The 24636-nt window shown below is 40.2% G+C and overlaps 5 protein-coding genes across 13 annotated transcripts in view; 3 read left to right on the plus strand and 2 right to left on the minus strand.

The window, feature by feature from the left end:
* pik3c2g (phosphatidylinositol-4-phosphate 3-kinase catalytic subunit type 2 gamma) overlaps positions 1 to 12548 on the minus strand; it is an 18335-nt gene extending 5787 nt beyond the window's left edge. For 2 of the 4 annotated variants that reach the window (XR_004897970.1, XM_031282810.2), the window contains exons 1-21: positions 10609 to 10738; positions 9683 to 10191; positions 9461 to 9540; positions 8822 to 8979; positions 8076 to 8190; positions 7844 to 7955; positions 7357 to 7427; positions 7122 to 7185; positions 6796 to 6921; positions 6475 to 6505; positions 5718 to 5901; positions 5435 to 5557; positions 4952 to 5080; positions 4065 to 4179; positions 3837 to 3970; positions 3462 to 3650; positions 1492 to 1585; positions 1146 to 1240; positions 640 to 820; positions 407 to 514; positions 201 to 293 (exon numbers count right to left, since the gene is read on the minus strand). Coding sequence is in view for 3 of the 4 variants with exons in the window: in XM_031282810.2 (XP_031138670.2) it covers positions 201 to 293; positions 407 to 514; positions 640 to 820; positions 1146 to 1240; positions 1492 to 1585; positions 3462 to 3650; positions 3837 to 3970; positions 4065 to 4179; positions 4952 to 5080; positions 5435 to 5557; positions 5718 to 5901; positions 6475 to 6505; positions 6796 to 6921; positions 7122 to 7185; positions 7357 to 7427; positions 7844 to 7955; positions 8076 to 8190; positions 8822 to 8979; positions 9461 to 9540; positions 9683 to 10111 (2631 nt within the window). In the remaining variant the exon portion in view is untranslated. Of the gene's footprint in view, positions 1 to 200; positions 294 to 406; positions 515 to 639; positions 821 to 1145; positions 1241 to 1491; positions 1586 to 3461; positions 3651 to 3836; positions 3971 to 4064; positions 4180 to 4951; positions 5081 to 5434; positions 5558 to 5717; positions 5902 to 6474; positions 6506 to 6795; positions 6922 to 7121; positions 7186 to 7356; positions 7428 to 7843; positions 7956 to 8075; positions 8191 to 8821; positions 8980 to 9460; positions 9541 to 9682; positions 10192 to 10608; positions 10739 to 12474 lie in introns of those variants that run through there. The other 2 variants (XM_036003766.1, XM_036003765.1) reach the window with 2 other exon arrangements.
* LOC116038424 (small integral membrane protein 29-like) lies at positions 10973 to 12190 on the plus strand. 2 transcript variants are annotated; one of them, XM_036003767.1, is made up of 5 exons: positions 10973 to 11187; positions 11329 to 11602; positions 11689 to 11714; positions 11807 to 11909; positions 12025 to 12190. In XM_036003767.1, the coding sequence occupies exons 2-5, from the start codon at positions 11459 to 11461 to the stop codon at positions 12076 to 12078; spliced, it is 327 nt and encodes a 108-aa protein (XP_035859660.1). In that variant the 5' UTR covers positions 10973 to 11187; positions 11329 to 11458; the 3' UTR covers positions 12079 to 12190. The 2 variants fall into 2 exon arrangements, with proteins under 2 accessions (XP_035859660.1, XP_031138681.1); XM_031282821.2 differs by having other exon boundaries at positions 11128 to 11602.
* On the plus strand, positions 12358 to 13492 carry LOC116038422 (protein Bouncer-like). Its single transcript, XM_031282814.2, has 2 exons — positions 12358 to 12598; positions 12752 to 13492. Exons 1-2 carry the CDS (start codon positions 12576 to 12578, stop codon positions 13233 to 13235), a joined length of 507 nt encoding a protein of 168 aa, XP_031138674.1. The 5' UTR covers positions 12358 to 12575; the 3' UTR covers positions 13236 to 13492.
* Positions 13493 to 13510: 18 nt separating this feature from the next.
* Positions 13511 to 16235, plus strand: LOC116038423 (protein Bouncer-like). 4 transcript variants are annotated; one of them, XM_031282819.2, is made up of 2 exons: positions 13511 to 13634; positions 15488 to 16235. In XM_031282819.2, exon 2 carries the CDS (start codon positions 15533 to 15535, stop codon positions 15860 to 15862), a length of 330 nt encoding a protein of 109 aa, XP_031138679.1. In that variant the 5' UTR covers positions 13511 to 13634; positions 15488 to 15532; the 3' UTR covers positions 15863 to 16235. The 4 variants fall into 4 exon arrangements, with proteins under 4 accessions (XP_031138679.1, XP_031138675.1, XP_031138676.1 ...); XM_031282815.2 differs by having other exon boundaries at positions 13516 to 13634; positions 15472 to 16233; XM_031282816.2 differs by lacking the exon at positions 13511 to 13634 and adding an exon at positions 13641 to 13769 and having other exon boundaries at positions 15472 to 16235.
* A 211-nt stretch (positions 16236 to 16446) lies between these two features.
* The window catches only part of reln (reelin), a 100081-nt gene continuing 91891 nt past the window's right edge, over positions 16447 to 24636 (minus strand). Inside the window, exons 58-65 of one of the 2 annotated variants that reach the window (XM_031282751.2) lie at positions 24524 to 24597; positions 23960 to 24121; positions 23128 to 23285; positions 22619 to 22838; positions 22252 to 22449; positions 21565 to 21663; positions 19622 to 19627; positions 16447 to 17887 (exon numbers count right to left, since the gene is read on the minus strand). In XM_031282751.2, coding sequence (XP_031138611.1) covers positions 17791 to 17887; positions 19622 to 19627; positions 21565 to 21663; positions 22252 to 22449; positions 22619 to 22838; positions 23128 to 23285; positions 23960 to 24121; positions 24524 to 24597 — 1014 coding nt within the window. In that variant the 3' untranslated portion in view covers positions 16447 to 17790. The remainder of the gene's footprint in view (positions 17888 to 19621; positions 19628 to 21564; positions 21664 to 22251; positions 22450 to 22618; positions 22839 to 23127; positions 23286 to 23959; positions 24122 to 24523; positions 24598 to 24636) is intronic. The other variant, XM_031282752.2, reaches the window with a different exon arrangement.

Here is a 24636-nt window from a genome sequence, read left to right on the forward strand (position 1 = left end):
CTCATGAACACATGACATTCATCAGGCTCAAACACAGAATTTATATGTTTGTCCAGTTAAGAGAGTTCGGTGAATCTGATTTGTAAACTCGTACAAGCAAACTTCCAAGAAAAAAGTAAGAAAAATTGAGGATAAGAATATTAAATTTGTTTTTTAATGATGCCTAGTGTGGATCAATTAAGCAACATATTATTACAAACCTTGCAGATGACACTGATGTTCTTGGCCAGAGGGTCAGAGCAGATAAATGAGATCCCCAGAGGGGCAGCATTGGAGTTGTAGAACTTACAGGCCTGTAGGTAACATAACAAAAGGAGTAAACACTCCTCTTAAATGGTATACAACTGTGTGTATATTATATTTCAGTCATGATATAAGGGTGTCATTTGTTGTGTAATGTTCTTACATCCACGTCCAATGCCTTTACATGGACTGCAGGATCCAGTGGCAGACAGCAGCTGATCCCATCTCTGAAGAACTCATTAATCTTCCACTTTTCTTTGTTCAAAACAGTCTGCAGAGAAACACATAAAATGAAAGAGCTAACAAATGAAATACATGACAATGAAGCATGATGAGCCAATGAGTGAGTTAGTGAGTAAATGAATAAATGGGTAGATAATAGATGTGTTTACAGACCTTACGTCGAGCCTTATCGGCAGTGCAAACCTTCTCAGCCACTTGTACAAGCACAGACACCAGGCGGGTTTCATGCTCTAGCTCCTGCCTCAGTGCCCGGCCACAACAGTGCCGCAGGGCAGCCTGAACCTTACTGAACCAACTCTGGTAGTAAGGGTCAGTGTGAGCATCCTCTAGCAGCCTGCCAGAATGTGAAACATTAATGAATGATACAACTTTACTGTACATACTGCAGTGAAAAATACTGAGCATCAAAACAATGGAGCAATGAAAATACAAAAATATCAAAGCATTTTTGCATAAAGTGATTTTATCTCACGTGTATTCCTATTTGCAACATTACTGCTGATTACATCATCGCAAATAACTCATTTTATTTGTAAAACTAGAGATTTAATTTAACTTTCATTAGGTTATCAACATTTCCAGGTGAATGAAACAACAATGGTGTTAGCAGTAATCCAAAACTACATTCCCTCAGTTTGATGTCTGACTCTGCTGCTTACCAGAAGAGCTGCTGAGCAATCCGTATGTTCTTCAGTGATCTCGCCAACAGCAGCATCACCAGAGGTCTATCCAACTCCCACTCACTCTTCAGAGCCTGCGGCACAGGATGAATGATCAAACTACCACCAAACCACTGAGGAACCTACAGAGTGTGCTAACTACAGTATTATCATATCTAAAATCTAATGGCTTAAACCAATTAAACACTGGCTTGGTCTTGAAGTACTGACCTCTAAAGACAAAAACACAGAAAGGATGAGGAGGAGATGAATGTGAGGTGTACAAAATGTTTATTGTATTTTGTCACTCAAGAGTGTGTACAGTAATAATGGTGTGTGTGCTTACCTGGACCAACTGTGGCAGAAAAACCTCCAGCTCTCCATCTGGTATCTGTTCAAAGTACTGAACCGCAGCACTCCGCACAGTCTGATCATGAAAACTGAAAAAGATATAGAAAGTCACCAAACAAGACTAATGGAAGCCTGAATCATGGTTGTGATCACAAATGTCATTTTGGGCCCCAGGGGCCCGTTTCAGAAGGCAGGTTTAGTGAAAACTCTGAGTTTGTTAACCCTGAGATGAGGGAAACTCTGGGTTTACCATTTCAGAAAGGGAGGTAGCTCAAACCTGAGAGAGAGGGGCAACTCCAGCCTGTTTCAGAAAGAGAGGTAACTTAACCTCAGAGTCAGTCACTATGGTAACTAAATCTGTGAACCTACCCTGGTGGGGATCAGGTTTTCTTCAATTAACATTGAGTTTCTCTCAGTCTCCTCCCTCTGACACAGCACTCTTTCATTTCCTCATTCATTCATTCAGTCTGTATCAGGCACATCCACCAGTTTTCACTAGTAATATTATACTTGTGATTAAACATGAAATGGATACACTATATTGGAACTTTGACTCAAGCAGCAATTTTCTCCCACGGCAATTCTCGCTCTTTTGCAGCAGCAGCTGTGTTGCTTTTTTTTACGAAATATATGTTCAAACTCGCTGTATGTGCACATGAGTATTTCCAGTTCCAGATGGGATAAGTACGGCGACAGTTTTTTTGTGGTTGTTGCCATGGTGAATCGTAGTATCATGGCTCCATTCATGCTGCCTTTTTATAGTGGTGGTGCACACTCTTAACTTTGAGTGAACCTACTCTGAGTTGATTGAACTAACCCAAATCAGCTGAAAAATCTGAGTTTCCCATCTCAGGGTAAATCAACTAAGAGTTCAGGGTTAGACTCAGAGTTAGTTAAACCTCCTTCCTGAAACGGGCCTCTGGTCTGCTTGTCTTGTGTTGAGTTTACTGGGCCTACAAAACCACATTCAAAGAATGAATTATTTATTAAGAAAATATCCAAGATAATATCATAGAGAGCATCATAAAGTCCATGATGAGAGTGTTTAAGTCATCAGCTAATACAAGTACTGTTTGATGCTATAGTGGTATATAAACACTAAGATGACTGTTGAGTGTGGCCAGCTCTTTGCTGCACCTTCTCCAAAGACTGAAGTCTTTTTCAGTGGGATTCGTTATTCTTAATAATTTTTTATTAATCTTTTAGAGACTTTCCACCTTTTTTTAATTTAGCCTGTTAGAGAAGGACAGAAGCAGCAAGAGGAATCTGATCTCTTTTGTGGAAATAAATGAGAATATTAAACCTACCTGGTCACATTCTGCTGCCTTTAGGACGTACTGTTGCTATGCTCTACCTGCCTGTAAAACTGATCAGCCTTTATCCCCTTTTGCTTTCAGCCTTCTCCGTTATTTATAGTTATTTTTTATGCTCTTGGTCAGTTTCATTTCTTCAGTGTGCTTTAAGACATTTTGGGATATTTATTAATGTATTTAATACTAATTCCACATATTATTTAAACTCCGTGATTAACAGTGTTTTTTTCTTTCTTCCCGTTATTTATTTATTTATTTATTTATTTATTTATTTATTTATTTATTTATATATATATATATATATATATATATATATATATATATATATATATATATATATATATATATATGTGTGTGTGTGGTGTGTGTGGATCTGGGTGGTTAAACTGAACTTACACCCTTGTCCTGCTGAAATGGAAAAAAGATCAGGCATAATGTGTTGGAAAACATCATCAAATATTTTAGATCACCTTCTTACAATATGCTGATATCCTACTGCAATAATGGCATGGTTGTAAGTGTACCAGAAACACATTACCAAAAAAACATCAAAACAAGCCTTTCTTCATGTGTTATACGCTATACATTTCTGCTGTTCCTTGCAGGTGATGATTGTGTCCATGTTTCTGTATGTAAACCAAGTGTAAACTACCTGTCACTTAGCAGGAAGAGGGCCTCCTCAGGTAGATGGATTGGCCAGTTCTCTACAACAGTATAGATTTCTGTCAAGTTCTCAGGCTGCCACTGGGGGGCTCCACCCAGCAGCAGGTGGAGGAACGTACAAGCTTTGTCACTGCAGTGACGCTTACTCCAGAGGAAAGCCTTCTCATTTTGTGTTAGACTGGGGAAGGAGAGACAATTTTAGGTGTTTCGGGATACACACAGCGAGAGAAAACAAGGGAATAGAAATCTCCCTTTAGAAATGAAAAAAATATGTATGTCCAAAAATATGAAACTTTGAATGCAGCACATATACATACATGTACAGTAGTTCATAATATAATGTGTGTTATTTTCTTCTACTCACAAGCAGAGACAGTGCTTCTTAGAGACTTCCAACATTTTCTTTTGCAATTCCTCACATGGCTGAGTAAATATGAATGAACCAGGGAGGGCGATGGGCCTCTGATACTTCCACTCAAAATGATCTTGAAACTCCAGCTGGGGAAAGGTGGAATGATGAATGATTGAGCAGGAAATGTGGTGTCTTTCTTGTTTTGGTCAACAGGGGGCAGAGTTGTCCAGTGTTACTGACCTGCAGTATGACCCCAACAGCTTGTCTGTGGCTGTCAAACAGGGCAGGGGAGGGAGGAGCAGGCAGCTCGGCCAGTGTAGACATACTGAGCAGAACGGAGCCCATTACCAGAGTCCTAGACACACAAAGTACACATACTATATGTCAGTAATTATAACATTACAATTGTTATACCAAGTTGATTAAATGTACATGAAGTACTGTACAAGAAAATAATATTTTAAAAGTAATAATAACCTTTATTTAAATGAATATAGCACTGAGAAGTAGAATTTATTCATATGCAAAATCAAATTACCCTTTAAACACATAAGAAAATAACATAAGCAACACTAAGTGATTTAAATTACTGACTTTTTAGTTCTTAAGGCAGGATTAACATTGTCCTCTTTAGTTTCTAGTCTTCATGACATTCAAGGGGCTTGAGCTGTGCTCTACTTGACATAGAAGTATGATTATAATATATGGGAACAAATACAGAGACAATAAAGAAAATGTTTCTCTATAGATGTTTTGTGGTAAGAAAAGAGAGTTGCAGCAGTTTTTTTGCAGGAATTAATGATCTTTTCATAAGTGTAAAAGATAAAAGTGACTGAAATTTTAATGCATTTCTCTTTTAATGCACTCTTATTTTGCACTTTGCCAATCTTACAAAAAGAAGATGTATGGCCGTGACTTGTGTCTCACAAGAAGTGGTCCAATTAAACATTTAGCACTCATTCAGTGTGCATATAACAGTGCTGAGCTGCAATCAAGACTTTAACTCCCTCCACTTCCCTAGCCTCTTCCTGTTTTATCATTTACAAATGTGAATTTGGAATTTTAAACTGGTCCAAAAGTGAATACAAAAACTTTACAAGATGGTTTAAATGTCATAGACAACCTACCTGTCGCTGTAAAGAGGTAGTACAGCCCAGCCTAAAAGCTCAGGGCCCTTGCCTCGCTTGGAGCCCTTGAGGTAAAACATCAGCATGCACTCATATGGCAGCTGATTTACTGGAACAGGGAACACCATCCTAAAATCAAAAACATACAGTCATAATAATTGTCATTTCATTTTTCTCAGTCATCCATTTACTTGTTATGTTATTTCTTAAATCTTTTCACTTGCTCTTCTTTCTTCATAATTTTCTACTACTCATAAATCTGTATTGAAATGAAGTGATTAGGATTTTTTTTTTTATACACACACTTATAATGGCACAACAGACCAGTACAAAAAGAGCCTGGATCAGATTGTCACTTAAAGAAGCAAGGACAGTAAGTAAGTCTGACAATGTAATTTAATTATTGTGTGAACAAGGAATAAGGAAGTTGAATGTGATAAAATAACCTTTACAGAAGGAGAATCTACAAGATGTTGCGCTTACATGCGGTTACACTGGATCTTGTTTCCGTATGACAAGGCGGTGCTGATATTTTCAGAAATTCCTGTGTCACTGATCTTTGTTCCTCCGTATGTCAACTCACAGGAAACAGAGAAGCACTCATAACTAAAAATAATGGAGGAAAGGGAAAGCAATAAACATTGCTTATAAGGGATGTGGTCACCATTTGTATCTGTGTACACTTATTTGTGTATCAGTACTGTATGTGTGTACATACACGTATCAAAATGACTGTGTTTGTGTGCGACTATAAATACACACATACTTGTTCAACCAGGTGGGTTGTAGTTGGTAGAGAGCGGAGACTTCGAATTGGAGAATTTCAGTGTTGTCATCAACATCAAGTATTTGCACGTTGCTGGTTAGCTCCTGACCTCTGAAGTCTGACTGGAAGTTGTCAAAAAAGATCTGCAGCACTTTAAGCAGCGCCCTGTGGAGCATGAGCATGGCTGAAATACAGAGAATAAACGTAAGTTTAGCTAAAAATGTTAATATACCAAACAGGTAACACTTTAAAGTTTTACTGTTTAGCATTAATAAGTAGTACACAAACGTTTAATAAATAGTTTATAACATTTAATAAATGTTTATAATACACTATAATGTAGTTATAAGCAGATAGACAATTTTAAGTGCTTATTAATGTACAGTATTTGTCAACAAGTACTTCTAACTTTTCCTATGAAGACATATTTTATATCATTATAACTGTTTTACTTTGTTGTCATTCATTATCTGTTAAAAACACCAGCCTCCTCTTATGGGTGGCCACAGGAGGAGTTATAGTACAAATATGTCAATAAACACTTATATTTGCTTACAACTACATTACGGTGTGTTATAGCCTAACCCATTTATTACATGTTTCATATTTGAGGGCACTCACACAGTGGATATTTCACATTCAAAATCAAAAAAAGAAATAAAGACAAACAAATGGGTAACCCAGTTTCTTTATTAAATAAAAAGGTCAAGTGCCGAATAATCCACACACCCACTATAATTGAGTAACAGCTCCTCACCAGTTTCACACTCAGACATCTCATCATGACTCTGTAAAAAAGATAAGGAAACAAAGCTTTGTATTGTTTAGAGGAATGAGGAGGTATTCTTTTCTTCCACAACACATTGTTTGGTGCACTGCAGTTTCACAATACCAGAGGCATGGTAATGTAAAAAAAAAAAAAGAGAAGAGAAAGAAAAAGTAGCTTGAAGCACAATTCAAATGTGATAACACAGGACAACGGCAAAGGGCTCAGTGCAAGTGATTGCGCTGTATGTTTATACTGAATATGGCCCTTTATCACATGAGTTTTACAAATGTACAGTATGTGATATCCTACCAGAGGTATGGGATTGATTCTGTTGAGCCTGCCAATAGTGTCCTCCAGCTCCTGACACGACAGCCCACACAGAAGATTGCTGATGGTGCGAACACGGCCCACAAGCACATTAACGTTCATCCCAGACTGCAGACACGATGAGATCAGACCCAAGTAAGAAAAATAGCAGAAAGTCAGATTAGGAGACATCACTCCTACTGATACATCCGAGTTATTCTGAGGTGGTGAACCCCAGTTAAAATAAATGCAAAGAATCACAATCAAATACTGTTGGGTATGTGTGTGAGAGAAATAAACGTCACACTAGTTATCCTCTCTTTACTGACCTTATTTCTCATCAGCTCTGTCACCTCTCTGTTGTAGCTACTGAGCACATCCTGCAGGCTCAACCTGAGAGAACGAAAGATTAAACACACGTATCACAAAGTGGCAGTGAACTATAAAGCAAAGCTACAATTCCTTTTGTTTTCTACAAACAGACACTGGTTGACACATGACCCACTGAACAGTTGTTGTTGTTATTGAAGCCATTTCCCAAAGCTGAGGTGGGATGCATCTTACTTGCAGGTGTTGAAAACACAGACAGGACGCAGGAACTGGTACAGCTGGCATGTGGTTCGGTCGTCCTCCCCCTCAGAGAAGAAAACACAGGTTGAAACGCTGATTGATGCGTAGGATTGCGGCAGTTCATTGAGTAGTGTTTTTGAATAACCATATAATCTCATATATAATTTATATAAAGCATGCAGAGTCATTAAATGGCAGTGGGTTTTGACTAAGGATATAATGTAAGAATAAATCTAAGGACACATCAGGTTCACCTTTATTCTATTTAATTGTGGCTGCTAAATGCCATCAGCCATGATGTGATGTGTAAACAGACCAAAGTCAAGAACACAGGGTGGAGATTTTTACAGCAACCATAGACCTGATAACAAGTTGGCAAAGGGCCAGGCACAGGTCTTTCAAGACTGAAGATAGGCCACTCCTTCTTGGTAAATAATCTACACTGTAGGTGGGAACAGAGAAGGAGTTTGAACTGACTTACATCTCTGCCCAGACGATGTTTGAGGTTGTTCATGTGGAGCAGCCGGAGGGGGACTACTAATTTAAACTTGTAGTAGATCTGAATAGTCTCGTGCATACCCAGCAGCTCTTCACTAAGGAGAGATCACCAAATTAAACAATCAATGTGGAAACACACCATGTTTGAAAAGAACATCACAGACTAGAACCTCACAGCTCATAGGTAAATGTTCATTTCTGGATTAGTGACTTACTTTTGGAGATACTCATCAGAGTCGCACAATTTCAAATAATGTTGCCCACTTGTGCTGGGAGGTTGGTCCAGCAGCTGGAAGATTTCATCTATCAGACTCTTCACTGTCCTGTTCACTGAAAACAAGATTAGAGTTCAGAGTCCAAACACTTCTGCCAACATCTGCAGTGACTGAAGAATGAGCGAGAGTGTCCTCTGAGACTGTAGTGCATAACAAACATGCATTGGGGGAGTATTTCCCTTTTCTGCAACTTTATAATTTTATACTTTTACTCCACTACATTTATCTGACAGCTGAAGTACCATATGATGAATTTATAATGTATGATGCTTTATTATAGATCAAAGGCCTCCACACAGGTGTTTTAGTTATGTGGCTGTTATTAGATCTGTGCAGGCTGGATTTATATGAGGTCACCGTGTACTAATAAGAATGATAGAGATTTAAATTGGCACGCAACTAAACTTACAAACAACTAAATTTACAGGGCAGCCCCTGAAGTCCCAAAAAAATACTTTATTTTTTTCAAGATAAAAAAAATTGTTTTGTGACCTTGGGAGCTCCAGAATGTAATACTCTAAAAGGGGCCACAATAAGTTCTTTTGTTTTCAATACTTTAAGTATATATTGCTGACTCATTATTCTGATTATTATTTTTAGGTGTAACATCATCAAATGAAAGACAGCCTTCTAAACTACAGTGATTGTACATATTTTGACTGTGGTACAGTGTTGGTTAATCTTACCTGTGGTAGGGAAGGGGAGCTGGTGATTGTCCCACTCCGTGGCCACGCTGACAGTCACCTCCACCTGCTGCAGCAGTGCAGGGTGGATTTGTAACACTCGACTCCATACCACACCTGAGTTATAAACTCTGTCTGTGTGCCTGTACCGTGACATTAGCCTGCCAGAGACGGTAAGGAAAAACAGGTTGCCAGAGAGAAAAAGGAAGTATGATGACAGACATGTTCTTTGCCTAAACTTCGTATGAACACGATTCATTTCAGCTCACAGAAGGCACAAAAATACTGTTGAGTTGAAAGAAATAAAGAAAAAGCAGAAATCATGTTTCTGTCAGTAGCCTATATTAAAATAAATCACATATAAAGAACATTTTGGAAAAAAAAAATCATGTGGAGATTATTTTTAAGCAACTACAACTTTGTAGAATCCAGCAATAAAAAAAAACTTCAAACTTTAAAGTTCTGTAATGTTTTTTGTTTTATCCGTCATTGTGAGAGTTAATGTGTCATTAAGGGGGACATTTTAAACAAATTAATTTCACTGTATTTTATATTTATCTCATTTACATGCCAAACAGATAATTGAAAAACAAGTTTAGCTACTTTAAGTATATAGGAACTAAGTTGTATGCACTCCCTCACTTGGAAGTTGCAGCACAAAAAGAAGCCAGCCTCTTGGTGCTGCCTTGTGGAGTGTCTATTAGTGTGATGGCCCACGGATCCTATGATGTGAAGAAAAAAAAAAGACATATTACACGCAAGGCCTTTACTCTGATTGTGCCCATTTTTAATTTGAGTCATTTGAATTAATCACAAAAAGGAGCCTTTGTCTTCGCCCAGAGAGAAACTACAAGAGATACTCACATGATTGTCTATTTCTGTCGTGGAACGATTAAGTTTGTGAGCGGGCTCAGTGAAGTCACAGGAAAGCTGCGTATTGATGTTGCGGAGGGGTACTCGTGTCCTGGGGGGAACAGGAGGGGGTGCTTGGCCTTGCCTACATGGTAAACATGCACTAGGAAGCCTGGTTCTGAGTAAAGGGAGAGGGCGACGCACTGGGGGAGGCCCATTTGTGCTTTGGTGCTCTGTACTCCCAGGACCTCCTCCTCCATCACCCCAGAGATTGCCTGGGGGGTTGGGTTGGGATATGATCCCAGTCAAGGTGGACTCGTACAAACGAGTCTCATTATCTTCAGGAGAGATTTCATAAATGTGCATTCCAGCTAGATCCTCAGTAAGAGAAATGGGTCTCGGTCTCTGGATTGTTCCATTTCGCTTTTGATAAGGATCCATCACATTTTAGGAAGTCGTACAAGTCCACCTGTTTCACACTCTTAAAACGTCCTCACTTCGTAGCACAGCAGAATACAGAACTATGTGGAATTAAAACAATAATGAAAAACAGAATTAGGAATTAAATCACATACGTGTATGAGACTTCTTGCAGGCAGGGCAGGTACGCTGTTTTATGACTGGAGTCTAACTGAACCTGCGGGTGCGCTAATTATTAACAAGCTTTCAAATCTTAATAGGAAATCTACCGGTGCGCGCCAATACCTCTATGGCACACTTGTGTTAAAGTCTTCAACGGTAAGACCATCATCATTACATGAGTTAAATATGAAAACTCCGTTTGGTCAAAACTGTATAATTCATTCAATACAAAAAAAGACTTGTCACATTGCTAAGGATCTCACATATACTGAAAGCATATTCACAGTTGAAAACTTTAGATCAGCTCCAAATACCAAATTGCAAAGTATTGTGAGCTTTTGTTGTTGGCAACTTACCATCAAAGCTGTGTTAACTGTGTCCCTGTAAACCCATCCTGTGTCGACGAGGTGTGCCTGACTGAAGCCATGCTAAGCTAGTTGGACCTGAACAAGATTTGGAAAGCTTCCTATCTGTGTTCCCTCACCCCTCCCACTGTCCCTCCCCTCCTCCCCCTCCTGCAACCCACAACAACTTTCCCTCTGCTGGAGGAAAAAGAACATCACATGTGTGTATTACTGTGGTTGTTGATGTAAATTAGTTTCAAAATCAAATGTACAAAACAATCCAGATACATTTAAAGTTATTATTTATTTTAGTACAATTTTGACCCTTATTAAAGCAATTAACACAATATATTCATACCACTGTGCAGTAATTACTACAATACTGGAAACATTTTTTTTAAAACTTGTAATGTATGTACTATACAAATCTATCAATTTCAACCAAACCAACATATGACATAACATCCACTCCTAACTCAGCAATGTCATTGAGCAGGTTGAGGTATGTAAGCACTGTGTTCTAATGTGTGAAATGAAAGCAGCAAGAATCAAGGAAATGAATATTTGCGTACTCTACACATGACACATAAGGTAAGATTAAATTACTCAGGGTTTTTTGTACTATCATTAACTTCCTAGTTAATTTCATTTGAACATCCGTCAACGTCCTACATACGGTTATTGGATGATAAATCTCTTAGTAAACTGTGTGTGCTGTTTGACTCTCTTTAGCAATAATTGTGAGTCTTCCAGGGGTTGAGAAACATGGCCTTTCAGTGAGAATGACAGCAACGGCATTCCATTGAATGTGTCACAAAGGTGTCAGCTGAGGTGCACGCAGCAGAGGGGTGTTCTGTACTGTATGAGGGAGATCGAGCAGAAAGAAATGCATTTCAACAGCACAACTCCCCACATTTCACCCCCAAACCACAAACCTGGATTTCCTGGTTACTATGCACTGATTCCCTTTGTACTACTCATACTGATTGGATGTGTGGTGGCAATGGTAAGAACAGTTCTGCATCTTTAATTTCACATGACTGCATCATATAGATTTATCTTTTAAGTTTGTATTGTTGTGCTTCTCTTCAGGTTGTTTATATCAGGAGGAGGTCAAGGTAAGGTGGTTTCTGTGGTTTAAGCATCACTTTCAGATCAATTTGGTATCTTTAATGTTTTATTTTCTATTCTTTTTCATACTTTGCTTCAGCCTAGATGAGCTGCGCCATAGGATGATTCCTCTGTACAGCTACGACGCCACAGAGGAACAAGAAGAGTGGGAGGACGCTGGGAGGGAAGAGGAGGAGCTGACCGTAAGCAAACCACTAAAACTTCACTAACCATATACAATATACCTCCATTTTCTATCATATACACATGGGTGGTAATGAACCTTTTAGCTTATCAATAATTTGTTTTTCCTTGCAGGAACCTTTGTATAAGGAGGGAAAGCTCTCCTTTTCATCTGTCTATGGAACATGAACAGAAAATCAAGAAAGAAAAAATAATGTGGCCAATTACAGGACGATTTCTCCATTTCTATTTTGTGTTGCAGATGCTTTACAAATATAGACTGGACTCTTATTAATAAAAACATCATTCAACACCTACTAGCACCACATGAAATGATTTAATTTCTTCCCTCATGACATGTTCTATGCAGAGCAGCAGACAGATGACACAGTAGGCTAATCCTCTCTTTTGCCTTAGTTGAGATTTTGTTTAAGACTTTACAAAGTGTTTTGAAGGATACGGCTAGATGTTACTTTTGAGCAATTACCTGGAAGCTAAAATCCAATTTAAACCCTTTTTGTTTTGCGTGTGCATTTCTAAAATTATTTTTTTTAGATTAGGCTCAAAAAGGCTTTAAAGACACACCTGTTTCTGCTTGGTAATCAGAGGGTTTGCTGGGTTGGTGTTTGGAGGTTCCTCAGGTTGACAAATCTTCAGACGGTCTGGGGTTTTTAACATACAGTAAGATGGCATCACAAAGAAAAAGCAGGTGAACATTGCACCTAAACAGACAATTGAAACCCATAAAACCTCTAACTGATGAATGTGAATAATTATATAAAAGTGTTTGAATATATGCTATATGCAAATGTTTCCTGTCGGCATCCTTTCTCTTAACTGTGTGTGTGTGGATTTACATTAGTCTGGAGGCCCATCTGTTGGGACCACACTGGTTCCTGACCTCCATCCTGTTGGCCACAGCTCTGGTCCTCCCTGCTCTGAGTCTGGACAGTCTGCTGTGTTACTACTGTCCTCTGCAGCACAAAGGCAAGTCCTGCCCCAAAATCACCAGCCAGTGTCTGCCTGATCAGCGCTGTTCCAGCTCCAAAGGCCACTACGGCTCCCTCCACATCTTGTCGGCTCAGGGCTGCGTGGACACTGAACTCTGTGGCTCCCATGATATCACCTCTTATCGGGGGGTCAAGTACAACGTCAGCCACACCTGCTGCTGCAAAGATGAATGTAACGGCTGGCCAAAGTCTGACACTAAACTGAAGATGGTACTGGGGATGATCACAGCCAAAATAGATTACACTGTCACTAATGTTCTTAGAGAGGATCCCTGGGATTCATGTGCAAATTACACATCGTCAAAGAGCTCCACATTACCTGCCACTGCATTATAGAAGTGCTTATAGAAGGCTTGGGAGAGGCCTGTTAGCCATAGGCACTAACCTGAGCCTCCAAAATGCATTTGATCAAATGTTTGTGATTATTTTTGCTAAATTAATGTGTAAATGAGAAGAAAGTGTGATTACATTTTAGTTCTAGAGAGAAAAAGGTGGACTTGTCAGCCATCCTCTTGGTATATAGAGTAACTGCTGACATTATTTCTGTGGTTATTGATGAATGCAGCAAAATAAAAGCACCATGATTAAGTCTCCCATGTTCCTATGTTGATATTACAAGCAGGTGTGCTGGCAGGTGTGGCCTGTGTAGGAAGATCAGTGGTGAGATTAGAGTTCATCAGGAGAAGCTCTGAAATGTTTTGCCTGTTTGACTGGACTTAAATCTTAAATGTGTAGGTGAGTCTTCATAATACTGTTTTTAAAAGTTGCACACTGAAATAGTTTCTGCCTTTACAGCCTCGAGCATTTTGAATGTGACAATCAGTGGAGATCATTGACACCTGTGAATGAAGGCTGATTTTACATGTCAGAGTAAATATATGAGTTGTAGAATGAAAACTGAACTGTTTCGGGAAAAAAAACCTTTGCTTGGTTTCTTGCCTTAAAAACTGCAGCGCACATATGACCACAGCGTCCAGCTAACCTTTCAAAGATCGGTGGTGGTTGAGCTAGAGCTGTATCTCTGCATCTCTCACTCTTCAGAACTTCCTTATTTGGGCTAACAAACTACAGTTAGGGGCCCTACTTGCTCTAGTTAGTTTTATGCCTAGATTCATCAAAATGTTTTAACCCTTATGCATGATGTAAAATAGTATTGATTGCCAAAGAACAGCTTGTTAAGCAATTTTTTAAAAATATCTTTTTGACCTAGAGAGGTGGTTTTAATTCAATATATTGTGTTTTAGGTATAGCCAATCATAGATAGTTTCCTTCCTAAGCTAGTTGAGCATTTTATAGAAGCCTTTTTCTTGTGCATATGATTTTTAATGTGGTAACATAAGATCTGCTGCGCTTTAAAGAAAACTAAATTGTACACTCTACAATCAGATTAGAAGTTCCTGGTTTTGGTCTTTTCTCTGAAAGCCGCCCGAGACAGCCTCACTACTAAAAGTAAATGACTTCTTGAAGGGCAAAATGTGGATTCTAAATGAATGCTAAATTGCTGAATTATTACTGAATTGCCAAGTAGTAAATTGAACATCCTTTCTTAAGAGGTGCTGAATTAAATCGTTTCACTTGATTATCTTCTGCTGAATTACATATTCTCCGGTTTTGAGTATTTTAACTGAAATATGTTATATCTTTGACTGTCTGATTTTAAATTAGGTTTTAAAAGTTTGAATGGGATTGAGAATTTTTGGGTTTGAGTATTTGATTTGAACTGGCTATTTTTCATATTTGAATTAAATATTTTCAGTCTAATTCACTTAATTATTTGTTGCTAAATTCAACATTTTTCAGTTAAATTTCTTGATACTGACTTGAATGCTTTTAATTAGATTTTCTTTGTGCTTTTGGATACAGTCACTTGATGCATAATTGGACATTTTCAGTGTAATGATTTGATGCTAAATTGCATTGATCTGTTGGCCTGACGTTGCATTTGGATTATGTTTAATTTGATTGAATTTGAATTATTTTAATTTTCTCCAGGGTTTATCATTAAATTCAAGGACTTTCCAGGCCCAATCCCCTCGGCGAAGTTTGAGACACGGATCAAGGTTAATTACTGTTGCAACACTGAGAATTGTAGTAATAAAAACTAGCAGGTTTACAGAAGCTCACAGACAAACATTCAAAGAGAGATAATGCATGTTCTTGAATACATGAACACTTCTCAATTGTGCTGTGTACGTGTGCACACACGTGCCGTCGCACTTTCTCAAGTCAGGCGGTGCATTAAAACATTGACGCAGCTGTGGTTGTTCCGGCTAGGAACCACATTAGGCTACTTAAGAAAGTGATGTGACTTGATATTAACTCTGAGACCACAAATGTTTAACAGAAAGTCTGCAAACTGGGGTAGTAGAATATGAAAAATAGACATTTGCATTATAGGAAGTGGGACTCAGTGGTTTTGGAACTTGACACATACCGTTTTATAAATCTCAAAAGTATGGAACTGCAGTGGCTGATGTACTGTACTCTTTAAGTTTGATTTTTTTTTTTTTGTTATTGCTACAATATTAGGTCAATAATAGGCCTATACCAAATGGCTCTCTTTAACTTGCAGACCGAACATGTTGCAGCTCCTGCACGTTGCTGTGTTGTGGTTCTACCTTCTCCTCCCCTCGATGCTCTGTGACAACCTGCACTGCTACTACAGCTACATCCAGGAGAAGGAGAGGACTGTTGAGCTCATTGTGACAGAGTGCCCCCCTGATGAGCTGTGCTTCAAGGCTGATGGTCGCTATGGCAACCACAGCATCCTGTCAGCCATGGGCTGCATGGCGGAGGGGGACTGCAGCCAGGTGCACAGCCTTACCCTTAAAGGAACCATCTACAAAATGATCTACGACTGCTGTGATTGGCCATACTGTAACTCCTGCCCGGGCGTCACACCTAAATCTCTCTACTTTACTGTAACACTTGTGATTGTAGCTGCGATGGCCAGCCGCCTGTGACACCTGATGCGCTACTGTATGTAACAACCATTTTAGGGGTTCATGTCAAGGGGGAAGACGTTTATATGGTTCAACACCATCTAAGTGAGCAGTGCTCAGAGGCATCTCTGCAGCCTCAGCATGGAGTAATGCAGAGGGCCTGCAGCAGAATGTGGTGAATGCCCAGTCTGAAGACACTGAGGTATGCACCCTGGTGATGGCAGACATATTCTTTTACAATGTCTTGGTAATAAAATGTCTTTTTATAATGTATCAATGTCTATAAATAAATATATGGAAACAAAATTATATTCTATGATCTTTTGGATACTTTCAGGCACTTTTCTCTCTCATACCAACATGCACATAACAGACAGGGCTGGTGATATATTTTTTTAGAGTCAAACAAACACACACACACACACACACACACACACCATCCTGCTGAGTACTGTGTATTATTTTCCCCATCCTTGGTAGGAATCAATGGGCTCGGGGTCCCACTGACAGTGAAGGGAAGTCGGAAAGTATTGAGTTGAGATTTGTTGACAATAAAAAAAAGACAAACATGTCAGGCAGTGAAAAAGAGCAGCTGAAGCAATGTGTACAGTATGAGGTTTGGACAGTTCTTTATTTTCCCTTTTATAAGGCTGCTGGGTTTCCCCATAGTGGATATACATATATATACAGGAGATTGCTATACTGGAGTTACACTGAGGGCAGATGGTCCATATTACACAGACTTCAAAAAACAACACTAATAGAGCCTCACCTCCAGGTATCAGAAATCAGCAGAGAGAAAGAGAGGGGATAGGAAGGGGGGAAACAGCACATGAGAACTAGAAAGAGAAAGAAGAAGGGAGATGATGCAGAGAGCCTGACTCGACTGCCTAATAACTTAACACTGGAAAATAACATACAGATTTCACGCACAGTGCATCTTAAATAGGTTACGTGAAGAACCATTAACCATAAATATCTGTATTTTCGGGAACCAACATATATAAAAAATGATTTAAAAAAAACATAAAAATCAATGTTCAGTCTTTAATTTTTTTCTTATTTTCTCCTTTTCTCGTCGTGCAAATCGTTCTTTCATTCCTTCTTCCTGTGGAGTCCGGGCTTTTTTCCACCCTGCCCACATCCATTCCAGATAAACGAGGAAAAGGAAACAGAACCCAGCAACCCCCTCCCCTCCCCCCCTTAAAAGCATATGAATTAGTAGAAAACGAACAAACAAATGAACAGAACACCACAGTCAACTCATCACAAAAAGAAACCACAGACACACAGAACAGCAAGAACACAGTACTCTTTTTTTTTTTTTTTTTTTTTTTTTCTCTTTCTTTTTTTGAGCTTCTTCATCACCGTTATTCCTCTTCATGGTCAGTGTCATCGTTGTGGTCTTTCTCCTGGCGTACCGATTGGCGGCAGTGGAGTGGTCCTCCCCCCGACGGCTCAGTGGAACTGGGAGGCAACTCTCCAATTGACTGGTCAGTTCAGCAGTGATATATTATGTCTTAATTTCACAGTGTGGTAGGAGAAGGAGGATGAGGATAGGGAAGGGGAGTGACATGGAGGTAAGCCAGAGGAAGGGTTATGGAAGGTGGGAACAGGAATCAGAGGAACCACAGCAATAATTAGAAAAACAACTAGAAACCCAGACCGTCCATGAAAAAAAGGAAACAAAATGGCCATTTCACTCTCTTCTGAGTTTCATTCCCGCCGACCCATGTGGTTGGGAAGGCCATGATTGGCTGGCGTAAGCTGATTGGATGGCCTGTGTTTGTGGCAGACGGTAGGGAGAGATAGGTAAGGGAACTAAGGCTGACTGGAATCCGCTGGTGGATGGGACTCGACAGGGCAATATGTCATCAGGAGCAAAAGGATGGGCGTTGCAGGTCAATGTGTGATTGGCAGGTCAGAGGGCGAATCCCTTCTTGGTGGGTTCAGGCACGCTGTTGCAGTGCCCGCCTCTTGCGGCTGTAGTAGTGACGCGCGCCGGTCTGTCTGGCAAAGTTCATCATGTAGTTTTGTTTACGAGTGCTGCAGGGATACAAAGACAGTGAAGGGGGGGGGGAGGAGGAGTGTGAACATTAGTTGCCGCATAAAGGGAACTATGAATCCACACATTCCCATGCACACACTCTCATCCATGCACACAAACACAAATGGTTAAATGCAGCTTTGGTACTCACTCACATCCATGTTCATGCTGCCTTTTAAAAAAATGTCAGCCATAACCTCAAACACTCAACACCTGTATGGGTCTCATGGCTCGAAGAATGAGTGGCGCTACTCTACAAAACTGTATTTGTTTACATTCTGCACAAATGAGATGCAGCTAAATGGTGAACATGGAGGTAGAACTACATGTATATAAGACCAAATGTCACAGGACAAGACATGGGATACAGAGTCTACGAACATACTACCAGAGATGCTAGGGGGGAACTCTGACACTGAGTGTTTGAGGTCAGAGTTAACAGCCATCGCTGAGTAAAAGAAAAAAAGGAAACCAAGGCCATAAAAATGCAGAATTATGAGCAGAGAAGGGGTGGTTTTGGAACCAAGAGACACAGAGAAAAGCTGCGGAAGAGTGCTCTTGCTTAGCCTGTTCATTGCCTCTTCCATCCAGCAGGGCGGTGCCAGTGAGCCAGTTGTGCAGCCAGGGCAGGCAGGGGCCTCTGCGAAGCGGGGGGGATCAGGAGGGATGGGGTAGGGTAGGATATGCTGTGTGCTTGCGTGATGGTTGATGCTGCGGAGGTGGTAGTGTGAAGGTAAATAGGACGGAAGGCTGGTAAACTGCATGTGTTTGAGAGTGTGTGTGTGTGTGTGTGTGGGCACGCGCACACGTTTTCTTTTGGTCTGAAACCAGAGGGTACTGTAGTAAGGAGGGAGTTCCTGGCTCAGAGTCATGTTGTTGTTGTTGTTGTCTACAGACAGACAGACGGACAGCTATGAGTGAAAAAGGGATGAAAAGCTGTCACAACAGTCGATCCGTAGCCCTGCAAGGAGCTGGATGGCAGAGGTTAGTCAAATGAAACTCTCAAGCCAAATGGGCCTTCATCTGAAATTAATGATGCGAGATGCCACATTGCAACTGATACTGGTGGGCTGGGTGTAATGCTGGACCTACAAACAGCAATCTTTTTCAAGTAGGATAATTGAATTGTGTGTTAACTTGTAAATGATCAGCTAGGTCAAAAACAATACAACAGTTTGCAACAAAACAAACAGATATAGGTATAGTGATGGATTACATCACACATACACACACAAACACAGTAACATTGACATTTGTACATGTAAATTATTACATATTATTATATACAGTATATACATTATCCTTAAAGGGTTGTGTAAACTGCACATTCAAAATCAACGCTATTTATCAGGAATTTGTTTTTATCCAGCGACATTGTGTTGAACCCTTTAACAGGATATATGTCAATTACTGTAAAAAAATTTTTTTTATTTATTTTTGATTTTACTGCTCTGTTTATGCCCTTTATTCACTGTGTTGTTGTAGTACTGCTTTGAGCTGTCTCTTAAGATCTGTGTGTTGGACCTGGACACTGTGAGCAGCTGGTCTGCTTGTTGACCTGCCTGGGGCTTGAGTTAAGGCGAGGGCATGAACATGACTGTGGTGGTGATGATGAGGAGGGCTGGGTGTGTCAGTGAAAGTGTGGGAGAGTGTGCACAGTGTAACAGGGAGAAGAAAGGGTAGGGAGGAGGGTGAGGGAGGGAGCTGCATTCAGGAAGAGGCGGAGAACTTACCTCACACTACAGCCATGCCAGAGGGAGCAGAATACAGAAGAGAGCAGAGGTTAGAGCGCGAGAGGGGAGAAGCAGGAGGGGACTGCTGTCTCGCAGAAAGGTCTGGGGGGGTAGGAGCCCCGGCCTGGGGAGGCAGGGGCCCAAAGCAGGGAGAAGGGAGGAGAGAGAAGAGGCATAAAGATAGTCAGAGGTTCAAGGAAGAAGAAGTGATAGTGTTTGGGAAAGATAAAGAGAAGGAGGAAAGAATATGAAAGAAGAATGCAGAGCAGAAGAGTAGTTGGTAGAGATTGAGTGAGGAGACAGCCAAGAAATGTAACAAAGATGAAGGGAAAGTGAAAGATAACCACAGGTAGAAGAGAAGACAGAGAGCAAGATATATAGCAGTAATCCATCCGTTGTATGCCAGAATGGGAGGAGGAGGAGGAGGAGGAAGTAAGGTAGGATATGATGCGGCACAAGCAGAGGAGTGAGCATGACCAAATTATCAACCACATCAGCGACATTAAGCAGCCGGGAGGAAAGGCGTGTGGAGCAAAAGAAAAGATTGAGCAGGAGTAGAGTGAGAGGAAGAATGTGTGAAGGAGTGGAGGAGTGGTGAATAGAGAGAAATAAACAACAGAGCAAAGTGTGAAGATCATGGTCACTCTTTTCAGCAGACACTGTTGAAAACCGTGCGAGTGCATAGGGAGGAAGGGGGACAGGTCACGACCACGTAGACCAGGGACAGCTCAGGTTAGGCATAAATGTGTTTGTGTGTGCAACTTTGTATCAACTGTACATGAAATATTAGAGTGCCTTACGTAGTTGTTGTATGCAGCATTTCAAATGCATTGGGTACACATCTGAATGAACAATCAGCACCCACATCAGAGGGAACATTGCTCTGATACCCACAGCAACATGCAGAAAATGCATTCGAAATGCTTTATGATATTTCCATGTTAAGAATATGCTCGCTGAGTATGGACCATGTTCATGACATCTTCAGTGCCCTGCAGAATCTCCAGCTTTGCCACTTTGAAAACTGGCATTGTCTTCCACATAAAGAAAACGTTTACTGATCCTCGTTACAGATTAAATGCAATATAAATGTAAAAAGGGAAAGAAAGAAAGAGAGACACAATCAGTAAATCAGTGCAGGGTGTCTGCAAGTTCCTTCAAATGAAAATTAAGAATTTGTAAGATTTCTTTATTCCCAGTAGAATGAAATGCAGGACCAGTTTGCACATGAAATGAATGTGAAAATGAAAACAACAATAGACCAGTCAGACTATGGGCCTTTACTGTCATAGATGTAAAGCCACCTTCACAGTTTCTGTATTTTATGTAGTATGATCTTGGTTCTGCGCTCTGTGTCATGCCTTATAATGGCCAATAGGGGACAGGCGAGCTAACTGTAAATGAGTCAATACTGTAAATTATGAATCAGTATGTGAATGAGTGGTTCAAATCTTTTGAGTGCTTCAGTATGAAAATGTATGGCAACATTTTAATGAATGTTTTAAAGATTTCAATTGTTTAATTAAACAATATCTACGCCCTTTTAAAGTTTTAAGTATTATATACTTCTATTTCAGTGACATTTTAGTGAAAAAATACATACATTCTTGACAAGTTGTTTATATGGGAGATGCATGGGTTCTACAAGACACTGAAAATATGATGATCTGAGAGCAGGAGTTGATCTGTCGTACACAGAACAGCCATGCACAAAATTTATTCTTCACAGCAACGAACACCACAGTCATTGTTTTACTCTTCTGAGAGGTTAGTTGTACGTGGAGAGCAGCACACATGTAGATTTGCGTACAGTATATGTATGTGTATGATGTATTCTTGTGTTTGTCAGGGGACCGTTTCTACAGGTGAGGCTGAGACGTGGGGCAGATTTCTTTGGGGGCCATTCTGGGGTGCTGGGGAACGGCTGGGAATTGGGTACTCACAGAACTACTTCCACATGGTCCAACGCCCACTGGTCATGTCCTGCACCGTCGTGGCGTGGCTGCCACCATCGCAGCATCACCCCTTTAACCCTCGCCTCTCTGGAGAGACCATGGGAAACATTCAGTTAGTGAGGGTCAACAAGTATGTCAATGATAGTTGTCGCTTCAAACCAGCCTAATGACATTTACCACACTGGTTTAAACAGTACCACTTTCTAATAAGGCACCCTTTATAAAGGGTTTGAAAGTTGTAACTCATGGCTTTAATTATAATGCTTTATAGATCAGTTATAAACCATTATAAAGAACAACTTTGAGGTTGTGAAAAATCTGTTCGGCCGATGTTTCCCTTATGACACTTGCTCGATAAACTTACCTTCTGGAAAACAGCCTCAGAGCATCTGGGCCAAAATCGATTTATTGAAATTGTTTAATGTTTACAAATACAGATTTGATGGAAAGTTGAAAAGCATAACTGCAGTTTATTTACTAGCTGATGGTTTATTAAAAGTGACAACTTTACCATTTATCAATGACTAACATTTATAACATTCATGAAGCATTAGTGAAAGCTTTATTAACATTTATAAAGGCATTAGTTATAACACATAAATCCTTTATAAATGGTGCCTTAGTAGAAAATGGTATGTTTAAACTAAGTGTGACTAACTCATGTGTGTCACTCACAGTGGAATATTGTAGGAGACTCTTTGGGCCTTTATGAAGTCTTTGGGCTGGTGCTGGGCGATTACGTGCCAGCTTACTCCATTGTTGACGCTGTATTGCAGCAGCACAGCCCGGTCAACTGTGTCAGCCTGATCCAGAGCTATATTACAGCTGTCTGTCTGTGCCACGCTGCCGATCTGCAGCACAAACATGATCTTACTGTAGGGATACAGAGAAGGATGGAAAAAAGAGAAAGTTGGAGAAAGAAAACATTAAAGGTTGATAATACAGATCCTGATGTTGGGAAAACTAATCTGTGGTAGCTATGTACGTGGGTGTATGTTTACATAATTAGTTTATTTACAGTATGTTTTGGTAGTACCTGTACCTGGCTCTAGTGAGGTCCAGCGGTTTGGTAACTGCCTGCCTCATTTTACAGCCACTGAAGTAGAGTGAGTCTCCGTGGGCATGCGGTGAGAGCTGCCCACAGCCACTGCCCACTCCACCACCCTGGATCAACTGCCAGCTCTCCTGAGACACACTGCCTGACTCAAAGTTGTCCTTGATGGAGCTGGGCAGGTCACTGCTTAGTAGGGAGCAGTCGTCACCTGTTGAGGTGAGAGGAAGCAGAGAGGAGGTGATGAAATTGGATGAAATAAAGATCATAGGCCAGTCTATGGTGGGGTTGACATACAACAGTGCAAGGCCATGTTTCCAGCAACTGTGTCAAATCTGTCTTAATTACACAAATATTTTGTTCAGTTTTGTAGTAACTTTGTCCACTTGCATCATTTTACTTAAAAACTCTCCCTTTAATATTTCTTCTGAACAGTACCGATGAGAAAGAACTGTGTGTGTATCTAGCAGTTTGACTATAATATGCTGTTTGTGGCCCACCATGGTGTCCCTCATCACAGATGCAGACCACTCCACTTGTACAGTAGCCATGGCCGCTGCAGAGCCCTGGGCAGGCCTCGCCGATGTAAACATGGTCCACTCCCCAGCTCTGCCGCTCTCCTGTGCCCTCCTTTTGAATCCAGCGGAACTGGGTAGCCCTGGAAATATACAACAAATCCCAAAAGGCTTACACTGCTTCAACTTGTAACAGAGATTTTCTGCTGATAGTTCTATGTATAAATGATTTATACATTATTATGCTGATATGTTTAAAAATAGGAATTTAGACAAATATACCGGTGTGAAGTCATGAAATGTCCAGTGGTGGAAGAAGTAGTCAAATCCTTTACTTAAGTAGAAGTACTAATACCACACTGTAAAACTACCCTGTTACAAGTGAAAGTCCTGCATTGAAAATGTTACTTAAGTAAAAGTATGTAAGTATCATCAGGAAAAGGCACTTAAAGTATTAAAAGTAAAAGTACTCAATGCAGAAAAATCCTCACATTTTAGAAACTGGAAACGATCAAAACAGTTCTGTATATAGTCGGATAATCATTTAAGCTGGGCTTGTAGGCCGTTATATTGTTGGGTAGTTTAATTTATAATAAAACAAGCTGTCAGCTTAATCTAGTGGAGTAAAAACGTATTCCCCTCTGAAATGTAGTGGAGTAGAAGTAGAAAGTGGCATGAAAAGAAAGGACTCAAATCAAGTACAAGTACCTAAAATTTGTACTTAAGTACAGTACTTGAGTAAATGCACTTAGTTATATTCCACCACTGGATATGTCCCAGTGCTAACCATGGAAATAAAATATTTGTGTGCTCCTACCCTGAGGAGACGTGGTCTGGCAGCTGGACAGTGACCCTGGTCCATGTTGAGCTGTTGACTGGACTGTAGATTGTGGACTCGTGGAACTGAAAGGGAGAGCAGCCCACGTTGTTGACTGATGAGGGGAGGCATTCTGACTGTACCAGCTGCCATGAGTCAGACCTAAAGGGAGAGAGTGAGAGCTGAAAACGATGCAAAAATGCATCCTATGAAAGAAAAATAATCACATCAAATAATGTTTAAATGATAAATAGTGGGTGTAGAGTCAGACTAGTGGTTCAAGCTATTCAGGCTACTGACCTGAGATTTAACATATGTTTTAGTTCATATTATGGTCAGCTTATTAATAAATGTCTATTTCCACAATAGGTGGAAACATTTGTATGCATTGTCTACAGTTTGGCAAGAATAGTAACTGTTGGAATAGGAAAGATACACCACTGATGGAATAGGAAAGATACACCATCAAGCCCCGATGTGCAAGGTATTTTACACCTCAAACAATCGCTTTTTAACCGTATTAAAGTGTTTTCCTTTATTAGGGTCACTTCCTGTCTTTCTTACCTTGCATCCTTCCTGTACTGCAGCAGGACAGAATGATGGTCTTCACAGGTGTCTGCCTCACAACCAACAACAATCTGCATCAATAAAACAGATGGACAGTAAAGGACTAATGC

Source organism: Sander lucioperca, chromosome 7 (assembly GCF_008315115.2).
Source record: "Sander lucioperca isolate FBNREF2018 chromosome 7, SLUC_FBN_1.2, whole genome shotgun sequence".
Classification (NCBI taxonomy): Eukaryota; Metazoa; Chordata; class Actinopteri; order Perciformes; family Percidae; genus Sander; species Sander lucioperca.

Excerpts from the sequence above, each read along its gene's own strand:
- LOC116038424 (XM_036003767.1), top strand. The coding sequence starts at position 11,459 with ATGAGGGAGATCGAGCAGAAAGAAATGCATTTCAACAGCACAACTCCC. Across the intron at positions 11,603-11,688 it reads TTGGATGTGTGGTGGCAATG|GTTGTTTATATCAGGAGGAG; the intron begins GTAAGAACAGTT and ends GCTTCTCTTCAG. Across the intron at positions 11,910-12,024 it reads GGGAAGAGGAGGAGCTGACC|GAACCTTTGTATAAGGAGGG; the intron begins GTAAGCAAACCA and ends TTTTCCTTGCAG.
- LOC116038422 (XM_031282814.2), top strand. The coding sequence starts at position 12,576 with ATGGCATCACAAAGAAAAAGCAG. Across the intron at positions 12,599-12,751 it reads GCATCACAAAGAAAAAGCAG|TCTGGAGGCCCATCTGTTGG; the intron begins GTGAACATTGCA and ends GATTTACATTAG.